Source organism: Oenanthe melanoleuca, chromosome 2 (assembly GCF_029582105.1).
Source record: "Oenanthe melanoleuca isolate GR-GAL-2019-014 chromosome 2, OMel1.0, whole genome shotgun sequence".
Taxonomy (NCBI): Eukaryota; Metazoa; Chordata; class Aves; order Passeriformes; family Muscicapidae; genus Oenanthe; species Oenanthe melanoleuca.
The window spans coordinates 69065187-69090765 of NC_079335.1; the positions used below are offsets into that span (position 1 = coordinate 69065187).

The 25579-nt window shown below is 40.5% G+C and overlaps 1 protein-coding gene across 1 annotated transcript; it reads right to left on the bottom strand.

The window, feature by feature from the left end:
• Positions 1–3641: 3641 nt before the first annotated feature.
• Positions 3642–11276, bottom strand: MED10 (mediator complex subunit 10). The gene is made up of 4 exons (XM_056485005.1): positions 11102–11276; positions 10837–10920; positions 9375–9477; positions 3642–8278 (listed from the first exon to the last, which is right to left on the bottom strand). Exons 1-4 carry the CDS (start codon positions 11221–11223, stop codon positions 8183–8185), a joined length of 405 nt encoding a protein of 134 aa, XP_056340980.1. The 5' UTR covers positions 11224–11276; the 3' UTR covers positions 3642–8182.
• Positions 11277–25579: the final 14303 nt, after the last annotated feature.

The following is a 25579-nucleotide window of genomic DNA, read 5'->3' on the forward strand; positions in this document are numbered from 1 at the left end:
ATTGTGTGGAAATTGTTCTGCAGTTTTGTAGCTCTGCAGTTTACCAGATCACTTAGAGAAAACAGACCAGGCGAATTGCTATAATTCCTTTCAATTTTTAATAGCTCTCTTGTGCTGTGGCTTTAATCTGTATGAAATTGCTAAAGCACTGGGTAAATAAAGCAGCTGTTACAGCTCATAGAGCTACAATATGGTCACAGCTTCCTGGAGAATGTTCAATATTATTACATTAAGTACATATAGTCACTTATAAAAATATAAGTTAGTAGAGAATATAGAATTATAGTTTAGAAAAGGACTCTTACATGAGTCCCAGACTCTTACATGAGAAAATGTCAGCACTGTATGATATGCACAGTGTGGTGTGGAACCATTAGAACCTGACAGATGCAGAGTTCCTGGTTGTGTAGGACTGGATGACTGCATACCTGTCCATTTAAATAACATTTTTATATCTGTTTACACATAATTGCTAACATGTGGCTGTGGCTGTTTAAATAATTGTACAACCGCAGGCTATGATAGTTCAAACGTTTACATATTCATTTAAATGTGTCTGTATTTACTTGACCAGCCCCAGAGCGCAGATAAAAAGATAAAAAAAGGAAATGCCAAAGCTGTGAGACAGAAATTATTTTTTTCTGCACTTTTTAAAATGCATCTGATGTAGTTCCCAGATGGCTTACAGGGGCGAGGTAACATGCTACAACATTAAAACTCAGTCTATTAAGCTGTTTTGAAATTAAACTTAGTGTTATATCAGTGGCAAGAGGTCTTAGGCACAGCAATATGGTTTTATGCTAGAGGATCTTTGTACAAAGGAGGACATCTCTGTAACTCCCAGTTTAATATTTACTCTCAAAAAGCACATTTACCGGATCCAGCAAATGCAAATGTGGCTAAGGTCCTTTCCCTTTGCCATCATTTGGAAAAGAGGATTTCTAAACATTCTATCAATGTTGACAAATCTCTGAAAAAATACTGGAGGGTTTTACAGGTGAACCGAAATTGACATATACTTTATGTAAATGTTTGTGTAAAAGCTGTGTACATTGTCTTTGCCTTAAATGGCATGGTTCTGGATAAATACAGTGTGTGCAGATATTTTTGTAGGTCAGGAGTCTGATTTGCCAGCTACATTTGTAATCCTGAAATGATAAGGAACAACAATCATCAAGGAACAGCAAAAGCAAGATTGTATATTAAGAAAAGTGTGTATTAGAAATAAGCTAGCACAGCTTTTGGTGCAGAGAAGGCTTTACATAGATACGTGGGGGGCTGTTGGAGCTCCCTAAAAAGTGTGTATGAGTGTTGGACATCAAAGATGCATAGACAGACTGTCTGGATTCCTGATGGCCTTCAACAAGACACTTTATAAAGGATCTTAGAGCACCTCAGGTTTTAAAAAGACTAAAGTGAATACTGGGAACAGTTCAGAGAAGAGTGGCAAGTATGATCTGAAGCACACAAACGCTTCTGTATGAGGAACAGAGTAGCCTCAAGCCTGGTAAAAATATGATTGGGAAGGGAATATTGCAGTATTCTATACAACCACAAGTGAAGAGAGGGAGATGTGCTCTCCCTACATCTTCCAATGCAAGCACAAAGAATTGAAGTAGTGGATGACTGAATCAAAACAAATGAAAGCAGACTTCTTCACATAATGGAAATATGAACCGTGGAACTCTTTGCTCTGAGATTTTTGCAGATGTTGCAGTTTAAAGGCATTCAGAGGGCAGCTTTAAAAATTCATGGAGGAAAAAAATTGAGGCTTATAAAGCTCAAAGGTAATATACATCAAGATGATGATGTCACAGAATCATAGAACTGTTAAGGTTGGAAAAGACCCTCAAGATCATTGATCCCATCCATTAACCCCGCACTGCCAAGCTCACCACTAAACCACGTCCCCAAGTGCTGCATCTACACATCCTAAATCAGTGGAGACAGGGGAAGCATAGCCAGTCAGTCAGCTGTGTACTACTACATTGTTCTGAGGCACAATTTTCTCTGCCTGCAAATCCTCTCTTCATGTGCCTGTGATCTTTCCTTAGGCTGTTTGTGTTCCTCAAATAACGATAAAAGGTAACAGCAACAGCAATGTAGGCACAGCAAGCTTTGTAACCGATTCCATGATCAATTTTGGAGCCAAAAAGAGGAGAGAAATAAAGGTTTACTAATGACTGCCTTTCTTTTGCTTTCACCATGATCTCAGTGAGTTCCAACATGTACATCTAAGGGTGCTTTCCCCTCCACCCAATCTAAGCAGAGCATCTAAGCTGAGCAGCAAGTTAGATTTTCCTTGGAATCATAATGCTCTGCACTCACAAGTATCAACCTCTAGTGATGACAGATGATGAGCAGAGAAACTTTAGGAAGTTTATTTATCTAAAAGCAGAAAGTCTGTCCAAGGAAACAGTGTATCTGGGAAGCTATGTGTCTTCTGCAGTGTGCTGCATAAGCAGAGAAATTCCCAGGCTGGGTAAAATGCAGTGTCAGATAGTCTATGCTTAAGGTCTCTGAAAGAAGAAATGTTGTTGGGTTTCTTTAACATACTTCTCTTAAACAGGATTTGCTGTATCACTGAATCCATCTTTTGTTTTATTGAGTAGCAGATGTCTACTCAACTATTCATTTAAGTATTGTAACCTAATAAGTGGTGACCGGAAATTATATTAAATAATCTTAGACTGAGTGACATCTGGTGTTTGATTAGATACCTATTCACAGCATTTTTATCTGCTGGAACTTCTTGGGTATGACACTTTGATCAAATTAGAGAATGTCTCAAAAAAGTATGGGTCAAATGTAATAAAATAGGAGGTAATAGTCTATTATTGTAGTATGTAGTAATACATTAAAACAAATAATAATTTGAAGATTGAATTTCTCATATATTTAAATGAAAATCTCTTACTTTAGCAGTGGGTTTCTAAGGTGACTAAATGTAAAATATTTTCTCTACAAAAATGGGACCTACCAGTGATTTCAGAGCTTCTCTTTGTTTATGGTTAAGGACTGAAAATCTCCATGATGGTACAGATGTGGCTTGGTATATGCCATTATATTTATATAGACACAGGAATTTTGAATCCCTAGTAACACTCCAAATAAAATTTTATGAATGTCAACAATCAACATGCTATTTTTTGCTGCAAAGATGATATAAATATGACCTATGACCCAAGTAACTTATTAAATAATGCAGCATGACACTAATTTGAATTATCTTTTCCCAGATTATATATAAAATAAGCTTTGGCATCCTTTGAGGAATGTTTGGATAAATTTGTTAAATTTGCAATTTTAATAAAACTGCAAACAGCAAGTGAAGTAGATTCAGGACAGGTCTGTAGGAAAAGAAATTTTAAGTGCCATTCCTCAGCACATTAAGTGTCTTTTCTTCCAGGAGAGGAAAAATAACTGTTTTGGAAATTTTCATACTGTGCAGAAAGATGTTTCTTTTACTGTCTGCATTACATCTTATTGAGACTAAATACAATCTAGTTCTCAGCATGAAATATATCACAATACAGAAAACACAGATTCCTAATTCAAGAGCGTTACAAGAACTGTTACAGAAGTATCCTTTATTGTATGGTTGGTTCTCCATTACTTTAATTAAGAAAATATACAGAAGGATTTTAAGCATATGGAAGTAATTGAAATACATACAGCAAGCACAGTTTTCTCAGAGCAGGGCAGACATTCGTGTCACCTTGGCTCTCTGCTCTGCAGAGCTGGAAGGACATCTGGCACCTGCCCAGAAACGCTGCAGCTATTAATCATAGTAGAGTAAGAAATGACTTTGTGTTGAAACATGAGTATCCAGAAATATTCTTGGCAGGGATATTTCTCTATTATGAACTTGCAATTAAGCTGAGTGTTTGGAACATTTCTTACACATTTTTTAAGTTTTTGTCTATAGAATCCACCTTTTAAATACATTTATTTAGCAAGATTTCAGTAAAACTACAAGTTCAGTGAGTAGATTGTAAATGATGTAGTTAAAATCTAAAAGATCACTTAGGGCAAAAAGAAGTAGATTGCAGAGTTTATTTCCTCCATTTCTATGATCAGAGGAGAGTCAGAGATGAGATTATAGAGTACCTGGGGTAACTGGTAGAATCACACAATAAGCATTTTCAATCACTTGTGAACTGCACTCATTGAAGAAAGCAATTTATAAGAACATCACAATACGAAATATTTGGGAAATTGTCAGACCATTCCCACCATTTAGGAGTTCATCCAACTAAATTAGAAAGGTCAATTGCTGAAACCCAAATTGCTATGCCTAGGATGACTTTCTTGCCATCAAGAGACTCTCTTCTGAGTGGTATGAGAGAAACAGATTGTCTCAGGCACACTGGCGATTCATCTTATGCTGAGAACTGGCTAACAATGACAATGCCTTGATCTGCATGAAAAAAAAACAAATTAACAAGAGCTATAGGTTGGATAAACCAACAGCTGAGCAGCATCCAACTCCTGTAGCAGGTATGTCTGTTCCTGTCAGACTGCACAGCTCTGCATTACTTGTTCTTCACAAGGAGGTTAAAGCAAAAATTGTTTCAAGGACAGGGGAAGGCTGGGCACTAAACTGCTTCTCCTTACAGTAAAAAAAAAAGGACAGAGAGGATGCCGAGCCTTAACAGGTCGCAGCAAAATCCTCAGCACTTCTTGATCTATTTCTTTCTGTGTCTCAGCAAAAGAATTTTACACTGACTTTGTTTGTCCTAAATGGAGTATAGGAGCACTCACTCCATTTTAAAGAACTGTGTATATGCTGAACAGCATTATCTAGCATCTTCTCATCTCACAATGTATGTGATAAAGTCAATTGCTTAAAAATAATTACTTGTAATTACATATTCCCTGTTATTTTCAAAATATTATTAATCTTACTAAAAATCCAAGGATGCACTTGAAACCTGAATGGCTTCAAACTTTCCATTGAGATAATTAAAGGGCAACAAAAATCTATTTTGGAAGTTTTTCTATCGGGCTGATGTTGTTTTAATGTTACCATGAAATAACATTTCATCTCACCTCCAACCATGCAATACAGGTAAAAGAAGAGGAAAGATTTGACAGTCTCCTTTACTGAATGCCTTGAAGGTTATCATCAAACAAAACAGACTTCAGGATAACTCAGACATGTGCTCATTTTCAGAGAACCAATTAACAAATGAGAAAAATTTCGTTGGATTTTTCTGTTACATATGCAATTGGAAATGGAAAACATCATTGTTTCTAGCAATTCTCATTCTACATTATAAATTCATATGCACTCATTCAAGCCACCTTTTCTTCTCTGAGACAGACATAATTTACAACAGTTACCTCTCTTCAATATAATGCTAAATATGGACAGTTGTAGCAATAGCATTATTTTGCATTGCTAGCCCAGTGAAGTGAAGCAAGCATAAAATAATAGAATAATATCAAAAAGTTGGAACAGAAGCTGAGCAGAACATGAAACCTGATGATTTAACTGAGAGGTTTTTTTCTGGTTCATTTTTAAAAATTTTTATTCCTAATGTATATATCCACCAACCAAAAAAAATGTTCTCCTGGACAGATTCCTCATAAAACACAGGCAGCTAAGATTTCACGATGATGTGACCTAATGTTATTTTCTAGCCCTCCATCTCTACTCACTATCCCAGCCATCATGTTTACCACGACCACCTAGATATCTAGGGAAAGCATGTGATCCATGCTTTGGCTCTAAATTACCTCTCTGAGCTGGGAAAGCCTTGAAACCTTCTGCTCATCAGCAGACATGGGTGTCAGTGTTATGGGGATGGCCATCTTCACTGTGGCCAGCCTTGGGTACTTATTCATTATCTAATGACAACAATAAATCAATACACATACAGAACAGACATTTCACACATTTTCAGGACCTCTGGGCTGTGGAGCTGCTTATCCCTCATGACTCTCTAACTCCAAGCTAATCCCAGGACAAAGGGTGATGGCTTCAAACTGAAAGTGAGCAGGTTTAGGTGAGGTATTAGGAAGAAAGTCTTCACTGTGAGGGTGGTGAAACACTGGAATGGGCTGTCCTGAGAAGCTGTGAATGTCCATGTCTGGAAATGATCAAGGCCAGGCTGGAGAGGGATTCAAGCAACTCCCCCATGGGGAATAGAAAATAAATAATCTTTAAGGTCCCTTCTGATGCAAACTAATCTGCAATTCTATGAATCCATGAGATACAAATAAGACTTCTTGGAAGCATCAGTTTTAAAGAGTCCTACTCCACCAGATCTGACACACAAGCTGGTGTCAGTGCTAGTGACAGAACACTCCAGTATCCAGACCAGTATCTACATGCCTTTCGCCTCCTAAGTTCCCTCAACTATTGTTTAAATACAGCTTCTCCTGCCTGCTGTCAACAATTTTGCTCTTAAGCTCCCTTTCCAACTACATTATACACACAAAACCCTCTTTACTTGTGTCCTAAACTCATCCCAGCTGGCAGTCACAGCTCCAACAGCTCCTTAGGACTCAGGGTAATCCAGGCCGAGCCAAACACAAACATGGAGCGCCTTTTCCTTGTCACTCGTCGGATCTTCCAAGTTCATACAGTAAAACTGTGAAGGTGAAAGTGATTAGAGGTGGAACAAATACAAAATGAAAGTGTGCAGGGCAAGGTAATATCAGGCAGCAATTAGATTAACTTAGATTGGTAGGTAACACATTCTAAAAGTAACACCTAGTTTTCTGTTTTTGTTTTTGCTGTCAAAGTTTGGTGGTTTGGAATCATGGATGGGCTCTGCTTCAGGCAGGTACCTGAGCACAGAAGGTGCTTCAGGTGTGCTTCCAACTATGCCACCAGTAATTTCAAACCCTAAAAAATGTCTAAATTCCTGTTAAATCTTTAGCAGACTAGGCAGGCTTGCTATGGAATACATGCATACCGTGCTATTTTGGAGCTCCTGCCCAAAACCACTCAATTTAGCAACTAGAAGAAAGTTAAAGTAATAAAATAATTTGCTGATGCAAAAAGTCAAGATAGATTTGGGAGAACAAATATAAGCACAAAAGCTCCAGCTTCACAAACACCTGAGACAAAAAGGGCTCCTCTTACTCCCACTGCAAACTCAATCTATCCCACAAACCTCTGACCCCTGGGTGAGGAGCTACAATCCTGCTCCATACTGGGGCTCCCTTATGTATGTACAGAAAGATCCCACACACAACCTCACAGCTGACCAGGACTTCAGGTGACAACTGCCGATACCAAAACTCTACTTCCGGAACTAAAACAGAAGTTTTCATCATAAAACCAAAATACCAAGCTGACACCACCTTCTGATGTAAGATTTTAAGAGCTAAGTTTTGATACACATTTTATTTCTATCAGAATGGAACTGAGAGGAATATGCAATTTTTTCACAGCTTTCAGTTCACACCCAAAGAGAAGCATACAAAAGAAAAAAAGAAAAACGTCAGGATTTAGATTTTTTTTCAAATTTTTATTCAACAACCTGCTTGCAGAAAATGAATAAACAAAAGCTTACATTAAATACTGTACAAAATATTAAAGTAGAGGAGCTAGTCCCCAGGTATGCTCACTTTTTATATACTCAGCCATCTGCACTGCAGCTCCCAGAACTAAACAAGATCTGAAGGTTTTCGTGGCTGCAACTAATTATGACACATGAGAACAGCAGCCCTTGACAGGCTCCTGCTCACTAGAATTTGGCAAGACAAAAGCAGTCAGTTGTTTGTACTGCAGTAAAAAAAAAAAAAACCTGAAGTTTACAAATGAGAAATAATCAAGTGTAATAAATGCATTTCTCTTAAAAAACAGATGAGCCCACAATCCTGAGGCACACCTTTCAGGAGACAAAAAAATATGTTTTTCTGCTATGGAAATGCACTTTGTGGGAAATGCTCTGTATTGATGACCTGGAGGAAATTACATTTCTCAAACCCCTCAGGAAAGAAAAGCAGATTACTATAGAAGTTTCAACCACAACCACTGAGTAGAAGTCAGAAAGATTCAGTAGCTTCAGACCAGAACCATGAACAATCATCAAGCTCCTTTACAGTCACCACTGCCATTTTTAGTACAGTTGTTAGAAGGGCTTGGATTCCCTCTCTCACCGATCAATGTTTTTATAAGGTGGTGTCAGTTTATGGGACAGTTTTAGAGCTATCAAAGGCAAACTTAAGGAGGAGGATCTTCTCCTCTAATAGCTTTGTACTTTGCCATATCTTCTGGGAACACCTTTGTCAGTTCTTGAATTAACAGGCTTTTAAATTTCTGAAAAGAGAAAAAAATGTATATATATCATTTGGACAATTTATTTAGATTCCATCAAGCAGTGTTACCTGATGAACAGAAATGTTTGTACCCAATACACCTCTCAGTGACCTGAAGTACCCAAAAACCCCCAAAACCACACAAAGTTATATTTACAAAATCCACAGAAAATGCTCAAGTGAAATCCACATGGAATGCACCAGGCAAATTAAAATGTCTGTGAATTTCCAGAAATTCACTTGCATTTTCTCCTAAGAAATACAAAGCAGTTGGGCCTCTTAGTAAACTCTGGTGCACCAATACCTGCCTGGCCTTATCAAGGAAAGCTGATTAAGGACATGTCCTCTTGATTTGATATGGAATCCACTCCACCTTTAAAGAGCAACTCACACCTGCCTTAGAAGCACACAATTTCACAAGCACAGAGAAAAGAAAGAGCAGCTCAGGACTTATTTCCATATGTCTACATTCTGCAGTACAACTTGTCATCCTCCACACTAAGTTCAGCCAAAGAACATTCTCAGAACTCACTAAACTTCCTTTTCTTGTGTTTTCTTTTGTTTTCCTGCAGTAGTTCAAGAGTTTAACAGTATCCAGAATGCTTCAGTTTATACCAAATGAAATTACAAGTTCAGAAACCCCTAAACACTGGCATGCATTTTCACTAATTTTATAAAGATTAACTTATGATTAGAGAATATATTTGACATTTTAACCCTCTATTATCCATTCAAGACCAGAAAAATACCTCTTTTGTTTTGCTTATTTCTAAGTTTGCACACAGCAAAATTACACACCTGCAAAAAAAACCAAGTAAAATATCTCTACTGCTACATATAGCTTTAACCAATATAAAATCACAGTGAACGCTGCAACTTTGGGATCCCCAAGCTGTGGGATGAACTACAGGCTTCCTTTTCTGAACAGGCCGTATCAGCATCAATTAAGATAAAGAGATGCAGAGCAATTTTTAAGACAAATCACATAACAACAGAAGTTAATAACTGCACAAATGAAAAATACCCACAATATTTACAAAAAAGTAAAACCTTATCAAATACACTATTGCATTATACTTCCATTAATTCTGGTTTACCTTCATAGTGTCAATTTTTCCTTTCACTTGCTCATTTTTAGCCAAAGCTCGCTCCAGACACTCTTTAGTGTAAAGCTGAGGGTTGCGGCCTTGATCTATGTATCTGAAAATAGACAAGACACTACTAAATGATCATATTCCTACTAGGATGCTCTCCAAGGCATGGAATTACTCATCTTGCTGTCTTTTTCTTTCTACTATTCTCTGGAATGTGCATTTTAAAAATCACCACAGTGAAACACAGCTATTTCCAAAAGGCAGCTCAAGGACGAGGCCATGGTCAGCAAACCTGACTCCAGAAACAGCTTTGAACAAAGTACTAAAAGCACACACATACACACACACACAAAATATATATATATATATACACCAGCATCTCACAAGCAATAAGCACAGATGATCAAAGGAAGATGACCCTTTTCCAAACAACTGGAAAGGGACTAACCAGGAAGTGGCCTACTTAGGGCATGGTGAGCAATAAGCACACAGGAATATGGCACCCAGCAAATCAAGAATGAGGAGGAGCTGCACATACCACAGTAAAGAGTAAAAAATTAACACTACTGTATCAGCACACTTATGTGCAATTTTGTTTTGCAATACAATTCCTGGCAAACAGAAACTCACTAGTGAGAACATTTAAGAGAGTCATCACAAATTTATAGCTGGAGTAAAAGCCCAAGTGAAAAAAGCCATGTACAGCAGTAACACACTGGAGTACAGACCAGTACCATCTGGATTAGAAGGAAGACCAGTAAATTAACTTTTCAGCTGTATCACAAAAGCTCTCTAGTATAGCTCTTCCTCTATGTTCATTTTTCTTTTGATGTTCACATTCTCTGCCAGACTGTCACTCCTGAAACTAAACTCGTGAGTATTGACTCACTTTATTTTCACATGCAACTTTAAATCCTGATCCTAATCTAGTGCAAAAGTCTACTTTTAAAAATGAAAGCTGACTTATTAAATGGGTGTCCATGCCCATGGAAGATGTGTTAGAACCAGATGTTCTTGAAGGTCCCTTCTAACCTATCCCATTCTGAGATGTTATGAAATCACTAAATTTGGCAGAATTCATATTACTGCCTACATACATAGAAATAAAAAAATAAAAAATAAAAATCTGAAAGGCCAGACTGGACAGGGCTCTGAGCAACTTTTCTAGTAAGTGGTATCTCTGCCCACAGTGGGGTAGTTGGGAATAGATGAGCTTTAAGGTCCCTTCCAGCTCGAAGCATCCCGTGGTTATATGAAGACAAGTATGTATTTTATCACTTCTCCTACCTTTCTGCCTTCTCACAGGTCCTCCTGACCTCCTTCTGCCTGCTCACGTTCTCATGAGGAATTCAGAAGGACCAGGTTTGAGACAAGCAGCCCTCAGCCAAAACACCCGCGCTGCCAAGCCAGGCTACCTCGAGTCCCCGACTGCAGCACCTGCCCTTCCAGGCACACACAGACTTACTCAAAAACTTCCAAGGGCACGCTGATATCGTGAAGCTGCTGCCGGCACTTGTCGATATCCTGCAAGCCCGTCACCATGAAATTCCTGTTGGGAAGAAAAACGGGTCGGGCTCAGCCGATCTGGGGGTCGCTGCGCTGCCCCTGACGGTGGGTGCGAGGCCAGCGATACCCAGACAGGGAGAGAGAGCCCTGAGGCACCACCCTGGGCCTGGAGAGGGAAAGGCCCCGCAGCACAGCCCGGCCCGCCCCCGATAAGGGCCCCTCACAGCTTCTGATTGAGCCCCGTCTGGCTGCTGGGCTGGAAGTCGCTGACGATGATGCCGAGCTGCCGGATGTTCTCCACGAACTTCTCCAGGTGCTCCTCCAGCGAGTCGAACTTCTCCGCCATCGCCGCCGCCTTCCCCGCGCCGCCACTTCCGCCCACGGGCGCCTGCGCGGGAGGGAGGCGCGAGGCGGGGCGGCCACGCCCCCGGGACAAGCCACGCCCCTCCCCTCACGGGCGGCGCCGTCCCTGGTCCTGCTGCTGTGCGAGGGGAAAGCGGGACAGCGCGGGTTCCGAGGGCGCGGCATTGTGTGTCCGAGCGTGCCTGGGGTCTGCCTGCCCTGAGCCGCCTTGTGTGTCCGAGCGTGCCTGGGGGCTGCCTGCCCTGAGCCGCCTTGTGTGTCCGACCGTGCCTGGGGACTGCCTGCCCTGAGCCGCCTTGTGTGTCCGACCGTGCCTGGGGTCTGCCTGCCCTGAGCCGCCTTCGGGCCTGTGCAAGAAATAGAAGTGGTGGCAGGCAGAGGTGCTGCTTCATAGTAAACCCCACACTGGAATCGTCTGGGAAATAGCAAAACACAGAATCGCAGAGTGGTTTGGGATGGCAAGGATCATATAATTCTAGTTCTAAACCTCCTACTACCCCAGGTGGCTCAAAGCCCCTCCCAGCGTGTCCTTGAACACCTCCAGAGATGGGGCATCCACAGCTTCTCTGGGCAGCCTGTTCCAGTGCCTCACCACCCTCACAGTAAAGAATTTATTCCTAGCATCCAATCTAAACGCACCCTCTCTCAGCTTGAGCCCATTACCTCTTGTTCTATCATGAATCGGTCTATATTAAATAATCTAGCTCTCAGTCACCCCTGTGGGAAGGTTGTCTGACATGCTTAGAACCCCATGGCACATCACAATAACTATGTTTTACAAATAGCTTGTTTCCAGGGTGTCTGTTTTGGGTTGGATCTGAGGAGATCATTCCAGTAATGTCAGGAGATAACTCATCCAGCCCTGGGGTCCCCAGCACAGGAAGGACAGGAACCCTTGGAGAAAGTCCAGAACAACAACAGCACGTTGATCTTGAGGATGGAGCACCTCTTCTGTGAGGAAAGGCTGAGAGACTTGGGATTGTTCAGCCTGAAAAAGAGAAGGGGCGACCTAAATACAGCTTCCAGCACTTGTTGGGAGCCTACAAAAAAAGATGGAGAGGGACTTTTTATAAGAGCATGCAGTGACAGGATGAGAGGGAATGGCTTCAGACTGAAAGACAGTAGGATTAGATTAGATATTAGAAATAAATTCTTTACTGTGGGCATTGTGAGACACTGGAAGGGGTTACCCAGAGAAGCTGTGGATGCGCCATCTCTGGAAGTTTTCAGGACCAGGCTGGAGGGAGCTCTGAGCAGCCTGGTCCAGCAGAAGGTGTCCCATGACAGGGGGTTGTCTCTGGATGATACCTTCCATCCCAAACTGGGATTTAATGTATTTTATGCATTTTGCAGCTATAACTTGCAGCAAATTCTGCTCTACAATGAGTACCATCAAAATCTGCAATTCTTAGTTTCTTGGATGTATCTTATTTTTCCATTTTCTATTCATGACAATCAGACCATCAAATAGTCAGTTTCTATTCTGGGCTACCATGCTAGACCAGTAGCAGGAAGTTGGGTTTTTGTAAAATATAAAGCACTATTTGGGAGTTCATAGGATTAAGTATGCTAACCTAAAATTAAAAAGCAAGCAACTGTAAAGAGCACTGAATATTAAGGAAGATATAGGACTGTGAAGATGTGAAATTAAAAAGTAATCTTAGTATGCAGAAAACAATTTATCAGTTCTAGGCCTTGACAAGTATTGTCATCCTGTGATAAAGTAATCTCACTGTCTGTTGACCAGCAGTTGCTGACCATCCTGTCATCGTTGGCAGAATGTTGTTTGGACAGCAGAAGTCCCAAAATTTTGAGATTTTAAGACAAGTACTTCACACGTGAGAGATCGTGGTCTGAGGAAAAGAACAACTTTTTCTAATATTTGGAAGAAAGAATGTAGAATAGGGTGCACTAACCAAGTTAGATATGAACATGAGGAACGGAGTGTCAAGTTTTGAAAGAACAGTGTAAATACAAACAATTGTGTCAGACGTGGTTCTGCAGGCACAAGAGGCTGGGATTCAAACAGAAGAGTCTTTCTTGCTTTATGTCCATCTTTGCATATGGGAAAACACATCCAGTGGAAGCAAGGAGCAGAAGCACTTGCTTTAAACTCAGTAACAAACAAGGGTTTTGAGGTACTGTTAAAACTTCCTCTCCTTCCTGTTTGGGTGAAAGCTTTTGGTTCTTGGAACTGAGTAAATATGACTTCTAGCTTGCTTGGGATAAATCCTAGAGATGTCCATGATCACATCTAATTCAAGGAATGTATTCAACAGAAGAAAATAATGGAAGGTTAACATCAAATATAGAAATAACCAGCTCACTGTAAATCTGTATTTACTAGCCTGGTTAGGTTAGATTAATGAATTATGTTAGATAAATGTATACAGTGCTTTTAAGGTTAAAATTTGCTATAAATACATTACCGGTTGTTAAATTTTGTCTTGATCACCCACTTGGGCATAATTTTCATGTTCAGGTATAAAATGTAAAGATGAGAAACTTATGTTCCAGGGAGAGAAACAGAAAAAGAAAGAAAGTCGGTCTGAATTGATCAATAGGTACATAGAGACAGAAAGACTGAGAAGGAAAATGTCACATGGCTCATGATGTTAGTAACCATATTGCATTTGTACCCTGATTTTCATGCAGGGAGTGGGCAATTACAGACTTGTAAGCTGGACATCTGCACTGGCAGTTAAGTAGGGTTTGTAATAAAGGATGGAATGAGAGGCCATATGGATCAATATGACCCATTTGGGAAGAGTAGCGCAGATTACATGAAAGAAAATCCTGTTTTGCAGACCTCTAATGAGTTTTTCAAGGGGTCAGCAAGCATGTAGATACAAGTGATCTAAATGACACAATCTACTTGGTTTCCCATCAGCTCTTACAGAAATCCTTAAACAAAATCTTTTAAGGAAATAAAGGAATGGAATAAGGGGAGAAATCCTAGACTGAATAAAGAACTGAATTCCTGATAGGAAATGCAGGACAGGGGCAAATATTTGATTCTTACAAGGGGAGAATTAATTCCAGAAGAGTTCAACGGGGAACTGGGCTGAAAACTGTGCCATTTAGTATGTTCAGAGATGACCCAGAAAAGAGATCAGATGAGAAAATTGGCTTATGAGAAAATTATTTGGCAGACTGAAGATGAATGCAGTTTGTAGGAAAACGTTAGAAGGACCTGAAAAGACTTTAAGATGGATCATGTAAAGCAATGCACATAGCAAGCAAAAAAACCCTAGTTTCACATGAAGATTTGTGACCTCTTGACCGTTACCATACAGGAGCAAGACCTGAGGATCAGAATAGAAAGTTCTTTGAAAACATCAGCTCAACACTCAGCAGTGATCAGGAGTCATGTGGAGAGTTAGGAATTGTCAGGAAAGAAATGTGAGAACAAACCAGAAAATGTCGTGCTACTGCATAAATGCACAAGTTTGCCCCAACCTTGAACACTGTGTGCAGTTCTCATCCCCTGGAGTGGACCTGGAAAGGAGTCAGAACAGGGCTGGCAAGATAGCTGTAGATATGAAATGGCTTCTGTAATAGGAAAATATGAACAGACAGGGACTCTTCAGCATGAGAGAGAGAGCCCACTAATGAGACTTATGGCCAATACTTCACTGTATTTACAGAGCCATGAGTGGTCTGGAGCCTAGACTGTCTCTCAGCACAAAAGCTTGGGACATTCAAAGTAAAGCTGAGAACTGACAACTTCAAAATATGCAAAAAGCAGTGATTTTTGTCATACAAAGTTCATAAGCCCTGTGCGGGACTATTTGCCAATGGATGTTATGAACAGAAAATGCTTAGCTTTGTTGAAGGGAATATGGGACAAATGCTTGGTAGACAATCGCAGAGATGTAGGCAAACCACTCCTGGCTCAGAAAATCCTATGAACTGAAGGTAGCCCAAGGCCAGGAGGGTAGTCAGGAGAGGTCTCATAGATATTTTTCTTGTCTTTGCTCTTCTGGTTAGTGCTGAGCACAAGATACTGACCCAGATGGAGCCTTCATCTGAATATGGGGAGTTACTGCTATGACGTCCTCCCTGCTTGGAATGTCAAATGATGCAGATGGTTTCTTACCAAGCAGAACATAAAAAGATTGATTTGAGACTGTTTATACAGTCTCTTTGGGTCTGCAAAAAGCTCAGCTCACTGTTTTCCTACTTAGCTTTACGTATTCTCCAGATAAATGACTTGTCCAATACGATATGACACAACGTGGTGTTTAAGAATCATTACTGAAAGTGCTGAGACAGTCAAGTTCTCATGAATATAAAAAGCAACAAATAATTTATCTGTTTGTCCATCTCTAGAACTATGACTCTCCTCCCAGCTCATGTTTTCTGCTGCTGGCCAGTACAGTGGAGGAAAATGAATAAAGAAAGTAAAATACATCATGTTTTCTCTCCCGTCTTTCTCTCTTTCCTTCTGGATGATTAAATCACTTCTTCATTCTGCAGACAAAGAAATGGAGATGGAAATTTCAGGCCATTAACTGGGAGCATCACCTGCTAAGAATTCCATTCTGTGAGCCATCTACCCTTCATTGTTTTAATTACAACTGGTAATAAGCAGAAGAGAAGCAGGGGAGATAGATGTGAACAGCACAGAGGATACCATTCACCTGCTCTTGTTATGTCAGGCTGATTGCAATTTTGTTTAGGATGTTTTTCAGCTGACTCAGAAACATGTGGTACTGTCACATTTTACTGCATAAAAATAATGTGATACAATAAAATAAAATAAACAGTTTTTATAAATCAATTATGCAGCTGAATAAGAGCTTTAATTATAATTGCCATAGATTTTGTGTTTAGTAATGTGTACATTAATGACTTGAAATACATTATTTCAAATGTATTGAAATAATTCATGTCTTACCACAAATTAGCAGGATGATGCATTTATGCATCATGGCTGGATCTTAGTCTTACTGAGATAATCTATGTATTTATCTAAGAAGCAGCAGGATCAGGATTTTGTTCATAAGATAATTTTGTGGTCCTCCAAGTCGTGCAGATTTGGGAATGTTCTGGGACCTGATCCAAAGATAACTGAGACACATGAGGTTCTTTCTGTTGATAGTAAAGGACATTGGATGACAGTCTATTCTCACAACACTGCCTCCAAGGAGGTCAGCGAGATGCAGCAAAGGACTTACATATATGTTTCAGGACAGGAATATTATTTTCATAGTGTAGTGATAACTCATCTAGATCTGCAATACTGAAACCTTTTATTCCATAGTATCTTTAATATCCCATAAAGAATTAATTCCTAATGTTGTTTTTCAAAAATATGCTGAGAAATCAGTGGAATTATCTGTGGTTTTTTCCCCTGGAATATTAAACTTATTTGTCAGACTCAGTTTATGTTAGTTCATATTGCTGCCATATGTAATTTTAAACTCTGAAATGCAGAGTTGCTTTCAATAGTTATCAAGTAGCTTTTTTTTACTATGTGTGAGAAAGACGTGTGTATATGTATATGTATATGTATATGTATATGTATATGTATATGTGTATATAATCATACTCCATTATGCAATACTAACAAGTAAGGTTGATTTGCCTATTGCTGCTTTTTATTTTTCCCCCTGTAACTCAGAATAAGTAGCATCTTGTATTTAAAACTGATACGTTTTTTTTAATTACCAATGATTCAAGAAAGAAAGCATAGGAATATCCTGGGCAGGGAGAATTTCTATGACACCGAAATAGGATGTGTGCTAGCAAATGAAAAAGACCTAGGACCATTTTCCAGCACTGAATCTAGCTGGCATGGAGCAGCCCTTATTTGTATTCCAAATCCTGAAATGTACCTGAAAGCAGTTCTGGAAAAATGTGGGTGGTCCAGATGAAAAAACTTAGTCACTGTTCTACAGTGTGGGTGCCTGTGCTCCTGTGTTTGTCCTTCCATGTCACTTCTCATTTTTCTAAGGTAGATCTGTTTAGTCACAGTGTACAGGAAAAAGGAAGTAATGGCCACATGGGTTCAAACCAGGGGACAAATCAGCAAATCAGAAAAATTACTTAGGATTCAGGGTTATGCCCCTGAAAGAAGTTTAGATAAGCAAACTGAGCACAGCCATGGTCTGGCACCACTGACTTGGGGCTAGACTATTATAAATACTCTAGATCATAGATCTAGATACACAGATTATAAAAGGATAGAATGGTTTGGAAGGGACCTTGAAGATCATCTTGTTCCAACTTCCCTTCCATGGGCATGGCACCTTTTACTAGACCAGATTTCTCAAAGCCCCATCCAACCTGGCTTTGAACACTTCCAGGGATGGGGCACCCACAATTTCTCTGAGCAATCTGTCCCAGTGTCTGAGCACCCTCACAGTGAAGAATTTCTTCCTAACATCTAATCTAAATCTCTGCTATTTAGTTTAAAACAATTTCCCCTTGTCCTAATCATTATCTGCCTGGGTAAAAAAGTTGTTCTCCCTCTTTTTTATAACCCTGGGCTTTATGGGTATGTCGTGTAGTAGCGGCTGGAATCAGTGAACACTCCAGGGCTCAGCCTAATCAATACAAAGTGTCTCATGTTCACAGAAATCCCCACAAGCTGCCTCCAGCTCAAACTGGGACTACCAGTTCTTCCAAGCTATTTCTGAAGTGCACATGTTTAAACCAATAATAGTGTATGAATGTGTGGGTGACAGTAAGATCTGGTGGATTTCAGAACGTGGTGAGGCAAAAGGCTTGAACAGATGGCTCCTCCAGTCCATCCTGCCTTGTGGACTCTTGGGACACTGTCCTAGCCTGTTGGCTCTCTGGTGTATTTTATCATGTCAGTAGGCATTCCTTCCTGGAAGGCACTAGGAGATAGGCAGGCAGTGCACCTAAGACTCTCTTTCTGCTATTATTTGGGAGGGGCCTTCAAGTGACTCTTCAGTTTTAAACTCGTTCTTCACACTCTTGCATGTTGATATCCCACTGTCTCCACAATCTGCCTGCATCACTGTGAAAGATACTCTACTATTCATAGCCAGCATCCAGTCTTCAAATAGGTTTTATTTACAGAAGTTGCCTGAAGAAAACTCTAATTTATAGCTATTGATTCTTTCCACACCTCTGTCTAACTGATGAAGAAATGCTTTATTGCACTGTTAGTTTAGATATCTATATATTTAGTATACATATCTATTCTGTGCTTTAATCAAATAATTGAATCATCTCTCAAACTTCTATGTGATAAACATACTGAATTCTTTACACCTTTTTCTTTAATGAATTTCAGCTTTTTCAGTGTTTCTATTTTTTTCAATAACAGCAGAATAGGGAAGGTGACCTGCACATTACAATCTACTATTGGTCCCTGCAATGGTGTTGGCCCCTGTTCCCCCATGCCATGTGCTTCTTCTGTATCCTTTCCTATTTATGTGCTGCAGGGCTGCAGAATTCCTCTATACAATGAGATTCCTCTATGCCACCGGAATGTGATGATCTGGTACACAGTGACCCCTAATTTCCTTAAATGTTTCCTTTTACAGGGAATATGGTCTGCAGTTACATGAACTTGCATGATTTGTTCCTGGCAAGAGCACTTCATAAATGGTTTTTATTAAAACACATTTATTTCACAAACACAGCTATTCAATTCAATCTGCCTCCACACTCTTTGTCACTTTGCTGGCCTTTCTGTATGCTCTTCTTTTATTTGCAGGTTTTTATTTACCTCCAGACCATCAATACAACTATTAAATTATGGCAGTACAGTACCCTGGGAATTCTGCTGGCAATATTGCCAGATAAAGTCCCACTTGTAAAAAGATCAACTGGTCTGTCATATTGCTCCCAAAACTGAATTTGGAATTATTAGACCAGCCTGATGTGAAGCAAAGTCCAGGTTAAGTCTGGCATAAGGGACTGCCCCAGGGTCCTCTTTTTACAAACTATAGGGAGGAGTTTCGCTTGCTCAGGCCACTAGTCCAATGCAATTCCAACAGGCATCATGTCCCTGCATTTCTCCACAAGCCCTGGCTCAGGCTGTACCATGTACAGCCTTATCATCATATAATAAAACCACTATTTTCATGGTCCTTCAATGCCCCTGACTTTCCAAAACAGCTAGTAGCACAGGCTGTCAGACTGCTTTCTGTACTGTGAAGGATGAAAAGCTAGAGCAGGAAAAGCCCATTCTTGCAATGGTCACCTCACAAACCCCATAGTTTGGCTCTTTTCCATGGCTACTGCCTCCTTTCTGCTCCCCAGGTCTTCAGACACAACCTCAGAGCACCTCTCTGGATAATGCCAGCTGTCCTTCCTGCCCTGGAAGTTCTTCTGGAATAGGACAAAATGTGACTAGAGATGGAGGTAAAAAGTCCATTTGAGCACAGTTCACCAAAACGTACTTAAGACTGGATTAATGTTTCCATAACATTCTGTAGATGTGACCTCCTTCAGGGTCCACCTGTCTCCGTGGGAGTTCTTTGTGTAAGCTGTGTATTCATTTCTCCAGCCAAGGACCAGGGAACTACCAGCTGGTGGCAGCAGCCACTTCTCCAAGATCAGGATGTGAGGAGTTGATCTCAATTCCTGGCGACACTGTATGAAAGTAAGCACACTCCTCATTTTAATGAAACTGAGCCATTATCAGTAACCTTGCAACTAATCTAATTATTTTAAAAATAACTTAGCTTCTCTAATCCTTTGACACCTTTTGAATTTTTTTGCGTAGTAGTTTGGGGTTTGTAATTGACACTGAGAAACAAGAAGCTCTTGTGATGACCAGGCTGATGTTAAGATCTTAGGAAGGAGAAAGAGTTTATTGCCCATAAATGCATTGCAAGTGACCTTTCTTATGGCCATGTGCTGTAAAGAGGAAAATGAGATAATATGGTGAGATTTAAGGGAATATGAAAGTAAAGGATTGACTGGGAGTCAAAGAAAAAGTGTTGAGCTGGCATCAAAGAGGAATGTGTGTTGTTCTGGGATCCAAATGTGACCTTATATCATCTTATACAAATGTTCTAATACTTCCCCATCTTCACTCAAAATACCTCACTGAGTGCCATCTTCAGTCACATCAACCTGTTCTTTTAAAGCTGCATCACTCTGGCAGCACATCTTTTTAATCCCTTCTACCAACACATCCATCTTTTTTTATCTCTTCCTTTGTCTGCTTCTCTGGATTTATGTAAAAACTCCTTATCACTGGCCCCTCAGCACTTTTTACATTGTACTACAGACCTTTATCATGTTCCTGTCACTTGAGGAGAACAAAAGGTCTGTGATGCTGTTTAAAAACTTCAGGATCCAAAAATTATTTCATGGCACCATAAGGTCTTTGAGACTAAGTTACTGAAATTCCAGCATTCTGCCTTTAAAGTTTAACTAAAGTCGGTGTCTCTGTGTTAATTTTGTGTGGTTTACACCAACATCCATCTGTTGCTTAGATGACCTGCAGTGCTTTTGCTGAGCCAGAGGTTGATCTGGTGCTCTGAGCAGGTAGTAAGAGACATCTGTGTGTCCTTTTGGTGCTGTGAACCAGAGTACTGGAACACCTGGTGTGCTGCTTTCAGGTTCAGCTGCTGGGCACTGGCAAGTGAGACAGGTCTGGCAGCAGCCCTCAGCTTCAATTGGAATGGACTGCAGCTGAGACAGGAGACCCCTGAGACTCTTCTTGGGGTAAAGAGCCATCCATGAACAGCATACTCTGCAAAAAAAAGGGGCTACCTAGGACTCAGATTCATATTGTTTGCTCCCAGTTAAAAGCAGGATTGTTGCAAGGCTTCACCGATGGCCCTGGCTCTCTGGTTATGTGTAGGAGCTTAGAAAAGTTCATGATCTCAGGCCTTTTAAAATTCTAGTCATAATTGACAAGAGTCACGCAAACAAAAAATTTTGTATCCAAAGTGGAGGGACCATAAAATAGTTGCCATTCCTCCAGCCATTCCATGGAATACATCTTCCTCACTGAATTACTCCAGTGCTTCAGAATTACTCCAAAGATGATATTCTGGGATAAAAAAGTGGCCAGATGTCAAGGCTGAAGGTGTAACAAGGTAAAGCATGCATTCTACCTTTATTTGGGAAGAAATTTGTGAGTTTATGGTACTGGCCACATCTTGAATTTGTGTATGAGTGCAAGAATTTAAAAATACTTGTGTGTGTATGTGAGAAGGTCACCTCTGACACAGAGTTCTGTGATTCAGAATTGCCAAATGCAAATGTCTTTTAGTCAGTAAGTAGTAAGTTATACATGGATATGGACACCCTGAACACAAAAATCTTCTCCTGAGCATTTCCAATGCTGTGCAGACTTAAAAATCAGACAGCCAACCATATTCTCCATGGATATTGTTTACCTCACTCATTCTCAAAAGCTATCATTGTGATACAATGGCTATTCATTTACCCAGGTATCCTTTGCATTCACCTGGGCTTATCATGTCTGTTGAGTGGAGGTCACCTCAAGAATGTTGTTTATCTAAGTCATTAAAAGAGATTAGCATCGCCAGATGGACTTCCAACACAAGAAGGTAATTTCAAAAGATGTGTCAACAGGAATGTAGGAATCACTCTATAAGTTTGAATATTCCAGGAGTGAACAATTTTGTGTCTTTCTTAATTCTTGCTGTTAGTTGCTGAAAATGCCTTTCTTCTGAATTTCCTTCTAAAAATAAATGACATTGTCACTTTGGAGGATGAAAGGAGGCAAACAGAAAATGAACAGTCAAAGGTGCCCAGTGAGATACTAGTAAGCATCAGGATAACTCAGACAAAAGAGGGGAGATTCATAAATAGCTTGCTCGCTGAAAAAGTGTGTGTTTGCAAAAATTAGCTAAATATAATTCCATTTGATTCTAGGAAGAAAGTTGTGACCCATGCCATAAATGAAGTCAACGGAGCCTACCAAGCTGACCTAGGTAAATAACTCCTTAAAAAGAATTCCAGGCCTAGAGGCTGCTCTAATCCTGAGTATATCAGCAGGACACATGAACCCTAAGCTTCTAATGCCACCTATAGCAACTTATCTTCAGACCTGCAGAGGAAGGCAAAAAAAGAGCAGTAGAGGACAAATCATGCATCAGGAAGAATAAAATAAAATCTTTCCCAACTACAGTGGAAGCCCTGAGGCATGGAATTATTATAATGCAAATTGACAGTGATCTAATCTATTTTCTCACACACTTGGGGATACTGCCACACCAGATGCCCAGGGACTCATAATATAAGCTTAATTTTCTCTCTTCAGGCATTTTCCTATTCTATTGTGCTGTACAATTATGCCCATAAACTTCTGAGGCTCCTTGCTGCCAGACTGCAAGTTACTCCTTCCAGTGCTCAGGAGAGTATTCAAATGCTTCCTTCATCACATATCTGGAAGCCTTTAGATTTCCAGTGCAGATGTATTCAGGATTACTCACTGTACTGCCATTTGATCATGTGACGAAGTCAATATCCCTCTCTGACATTTACTTCTCAAATATATTTATAAGTGTTATCATGGCCCTCTCCAGTCTTTGCTAAACAAGAAAAATATCTTGTAATTCTCCTATAAAGATGTAGCTTTTGTTCCCCTAAACATCCTAGAAATGCTTCTGTGCACTTTTTCAATTTAAGTAACATTTTTTTAAATTTTTCTGCATTTAAATTAAAATAAACAATGCACATATTAACTTTTTGCTGAACTACAGGTAACTCCTTTCTTTGCAAACTCAGTTAAAATAAGAAAACCACTGGCTAATATTATCCTTCTTAAAAAAAAAAAAAAAAAAAAAAAAAAAAAACCAACCAACCAACCAACCAAAAAAATCTTCCTGCCAGCCCCAATATCAAATTGGTACTGCAATGGGAGTTCAATCTCCAGCTAGCAGCAGATGCTTCTCTTCCACAATAGTCTGAGATACCCTTCATCAGCTGCACCCTGCTCTGCATGGAGCTGAGGGCTGCTGCCAGACCTGAGCTTTAAATGCTGTCCTGTGTCACTAATAAATGGCTGAGCCTGCAAGCAGCTTTCCAGCTGAATATTTAGGAGAAATATCTGCCAGAGGTCAGTCTGATTTTCATACCCAGATACCTCTGTGATTTGAAAGTCATGGCATCAATCTAGAGTGTCCTTATGTACTGTAAGTGGATCAACCAGTCCTGCTCCAAGGACAGGAGAGCCTTGTCTGGGAGGTGACAGGTGAGTTCAGTTTGACTCCTGCACTTGGCAAAGTCGTGAGAAGGTATAATAATGAACAAATTTAATATATATGTTTCTACTATTTAAGATACTAAGGAACAGAAATTTATTAGAGAAATCATGGACCAAATTTGGTCTTTTTTTCGTCAGTTGGGGATTATGTGGATAAGGACAGTCTAGATACAGGGGAAGTCTCCCCTGCAAGATGTTTTACTACCTGTTTTCCCTTAAGACTTGACTTCAAGCCATCCAGAGTCCATACTGGACTAACCAAATAACTTGCTTGCTGAGGAATCCTGGGTATGAAAAAGAAGAGTTTGCTCCATCACTTCAGCTTTTTGATCCTGCAGACAGTATGAGCACAGACTGTGACAAATTTCACTACTTTCAGCACCACCAGAGCACCACCTGTGGCAGCAGAACCCTGTTTGGCCAGGGACACCTATTACACCTTCCTCTTCACTGAAACAACTTTCTCATCACTTCCTTCATTAATCTTGTACCATTTCAGAGAGCAGTGGTAGAAGGCCACAGAGGTGATGCTTGGCTCCGATCTCCCTTTGCAGAGACCTTGCTCTTTTCTTTTGGCTTCACCACTGGGCAGCTACCTCAGTTATGTGAGACAGGTAAATAACTTCCATAATGTTAAATTAATGATCATGGCTCCTGCTGCCACCTGCCACAGGAGCACCATGCAGAGACCTTTCAGTTTAAAACATTAATGTAGCCAACACAAAGGCTCACATTACTGGCTGGCAGTGTGGTTCAGTTCTGCATCTGTGCCACACCACCCTGCCTTACCCTGAGTATTCATACAGAGGTGACACTGAGCGCCTTGTTCCACCTGGGGACTGCCCGTGGGGATTGAAGCTGCAGGTGGACATTCTGTGACTGCCAGCTTTTGCACCAGACCAGGAACAGTCTTCCAACCTGCCCTGCTCCATATGCTGATGAGAATTTTCCATGTCTGCCTTAGCTTCTCCCCCTGCAAGTCCTGCTGGAGTCATTTTCCCAATGAAGCACAGATTACTTGTGTCCTAGAAGTGTCATACACCACGAGATGTCTGGCTGCAGTCTGTCTGCATTTCAGAATTTTCCCTGCTCCATGGATGGGCCATCAATAGTTCAGAGGAGTGGCATTTCTGCCACACTAGAAGGCTTTGGAGAAGCCTTGGAGACAGTTTCAAATAACCTATAAACTGGAGGTTCTTCTACTGCTCAGGCAAATGTAGGAGGTAGGAGATGAATATGGGAGGAGCAGAACAACCTTTGACACTTAAGCCTCCACCCACTTCACATTCGCCTGGAGTTCTGACCTCCAGGGAAACACTCTGTCAACAGTACTTCACCATACAGATCTTCTCAGGGGTAGGGGACTTAGCAACCACCTCTCCTGCAACAGACACAGCTGGGTATCTGCACACAGGAAAGGCTCAGAGCAACTCCAAACGTTATCACATTGTTGGATTGGCAAGGTCAACAGGACAGAGGGCAGAGAGCAAACAAGGACAGTGTCAGACCTTGTGGCCTCCCAGGCCCTCACAGATAGTTTGCTCACAGCCCTTCATCTTTTCCGTTCAAAGCAGGCTGATGGAGAAGCACTGGCTATCACACACAGGACAACTCTGCCAGTATCTCCTGACATTGCTCTATGGAGTCTTCAGGGAGCAAGAGGAGATCCACCTTCAGATCCTCCATTGGGAAATGTGTTATGGAATATAATGCTGCTATGTGCATGCACTGCTTGTTACTTTACATCCTCCACACAACAGATGTTGGGCCCTGCCTTCACTATTCCCCAATTCAAAGCAGTTCTTGTATTTTTTTTCCAGTCTCTGAAGGTAAAGAAGACAGTGGGGACAGAGATTCTGGGAATCAGCTGGTCATTCCTGTGCTATACAGAGTCAGAGGAGGACGGACCGACTTGGTCTGGAGGGGAGCAGGTGTGAGAGGGATGGAACATGTATATCTCCTGTACTGAAGAAAGCAAGATTGTCCCATCATTCCCAACACAACAAGTACCAAAATGCCTGCAGACACGCACACATACACACGTTATACACTTACAACTATATTTTAACCATGTTTGCATGTCGATTTTCGTAGGTATTATATATGATTCCATGCGTTTAGGCAGGTAGGTGTAAATACATTCACACGTGCACTTAAATGCCAT

Excerpts from the sequence above, each read along its gene's own strand:
- MED10 (XM_056485005.1), bottom strand. The coding sequence starts at position 11,223 with ATGGCGGAGAAGTTCGACTCGCTGGAGGAGCACCTGGAGAAGTTCGTG. Across the intron at positions 10,921-11,101 it reads ACGGGGCTCAATCAGAAGCT|GAATTTCATGGTGACGGGCT; the intron begins GTGAGGGGCCCT and ends TCTTCCCAACAG. Across the intron at positions 9,478-10,836 it reads GTGCCCTTGGAAGTTTTTGA|ATACATAGATCAAGGCCGCA; the intron begins GTAAGTCTGTGT and ends GTCTATTTTCAG.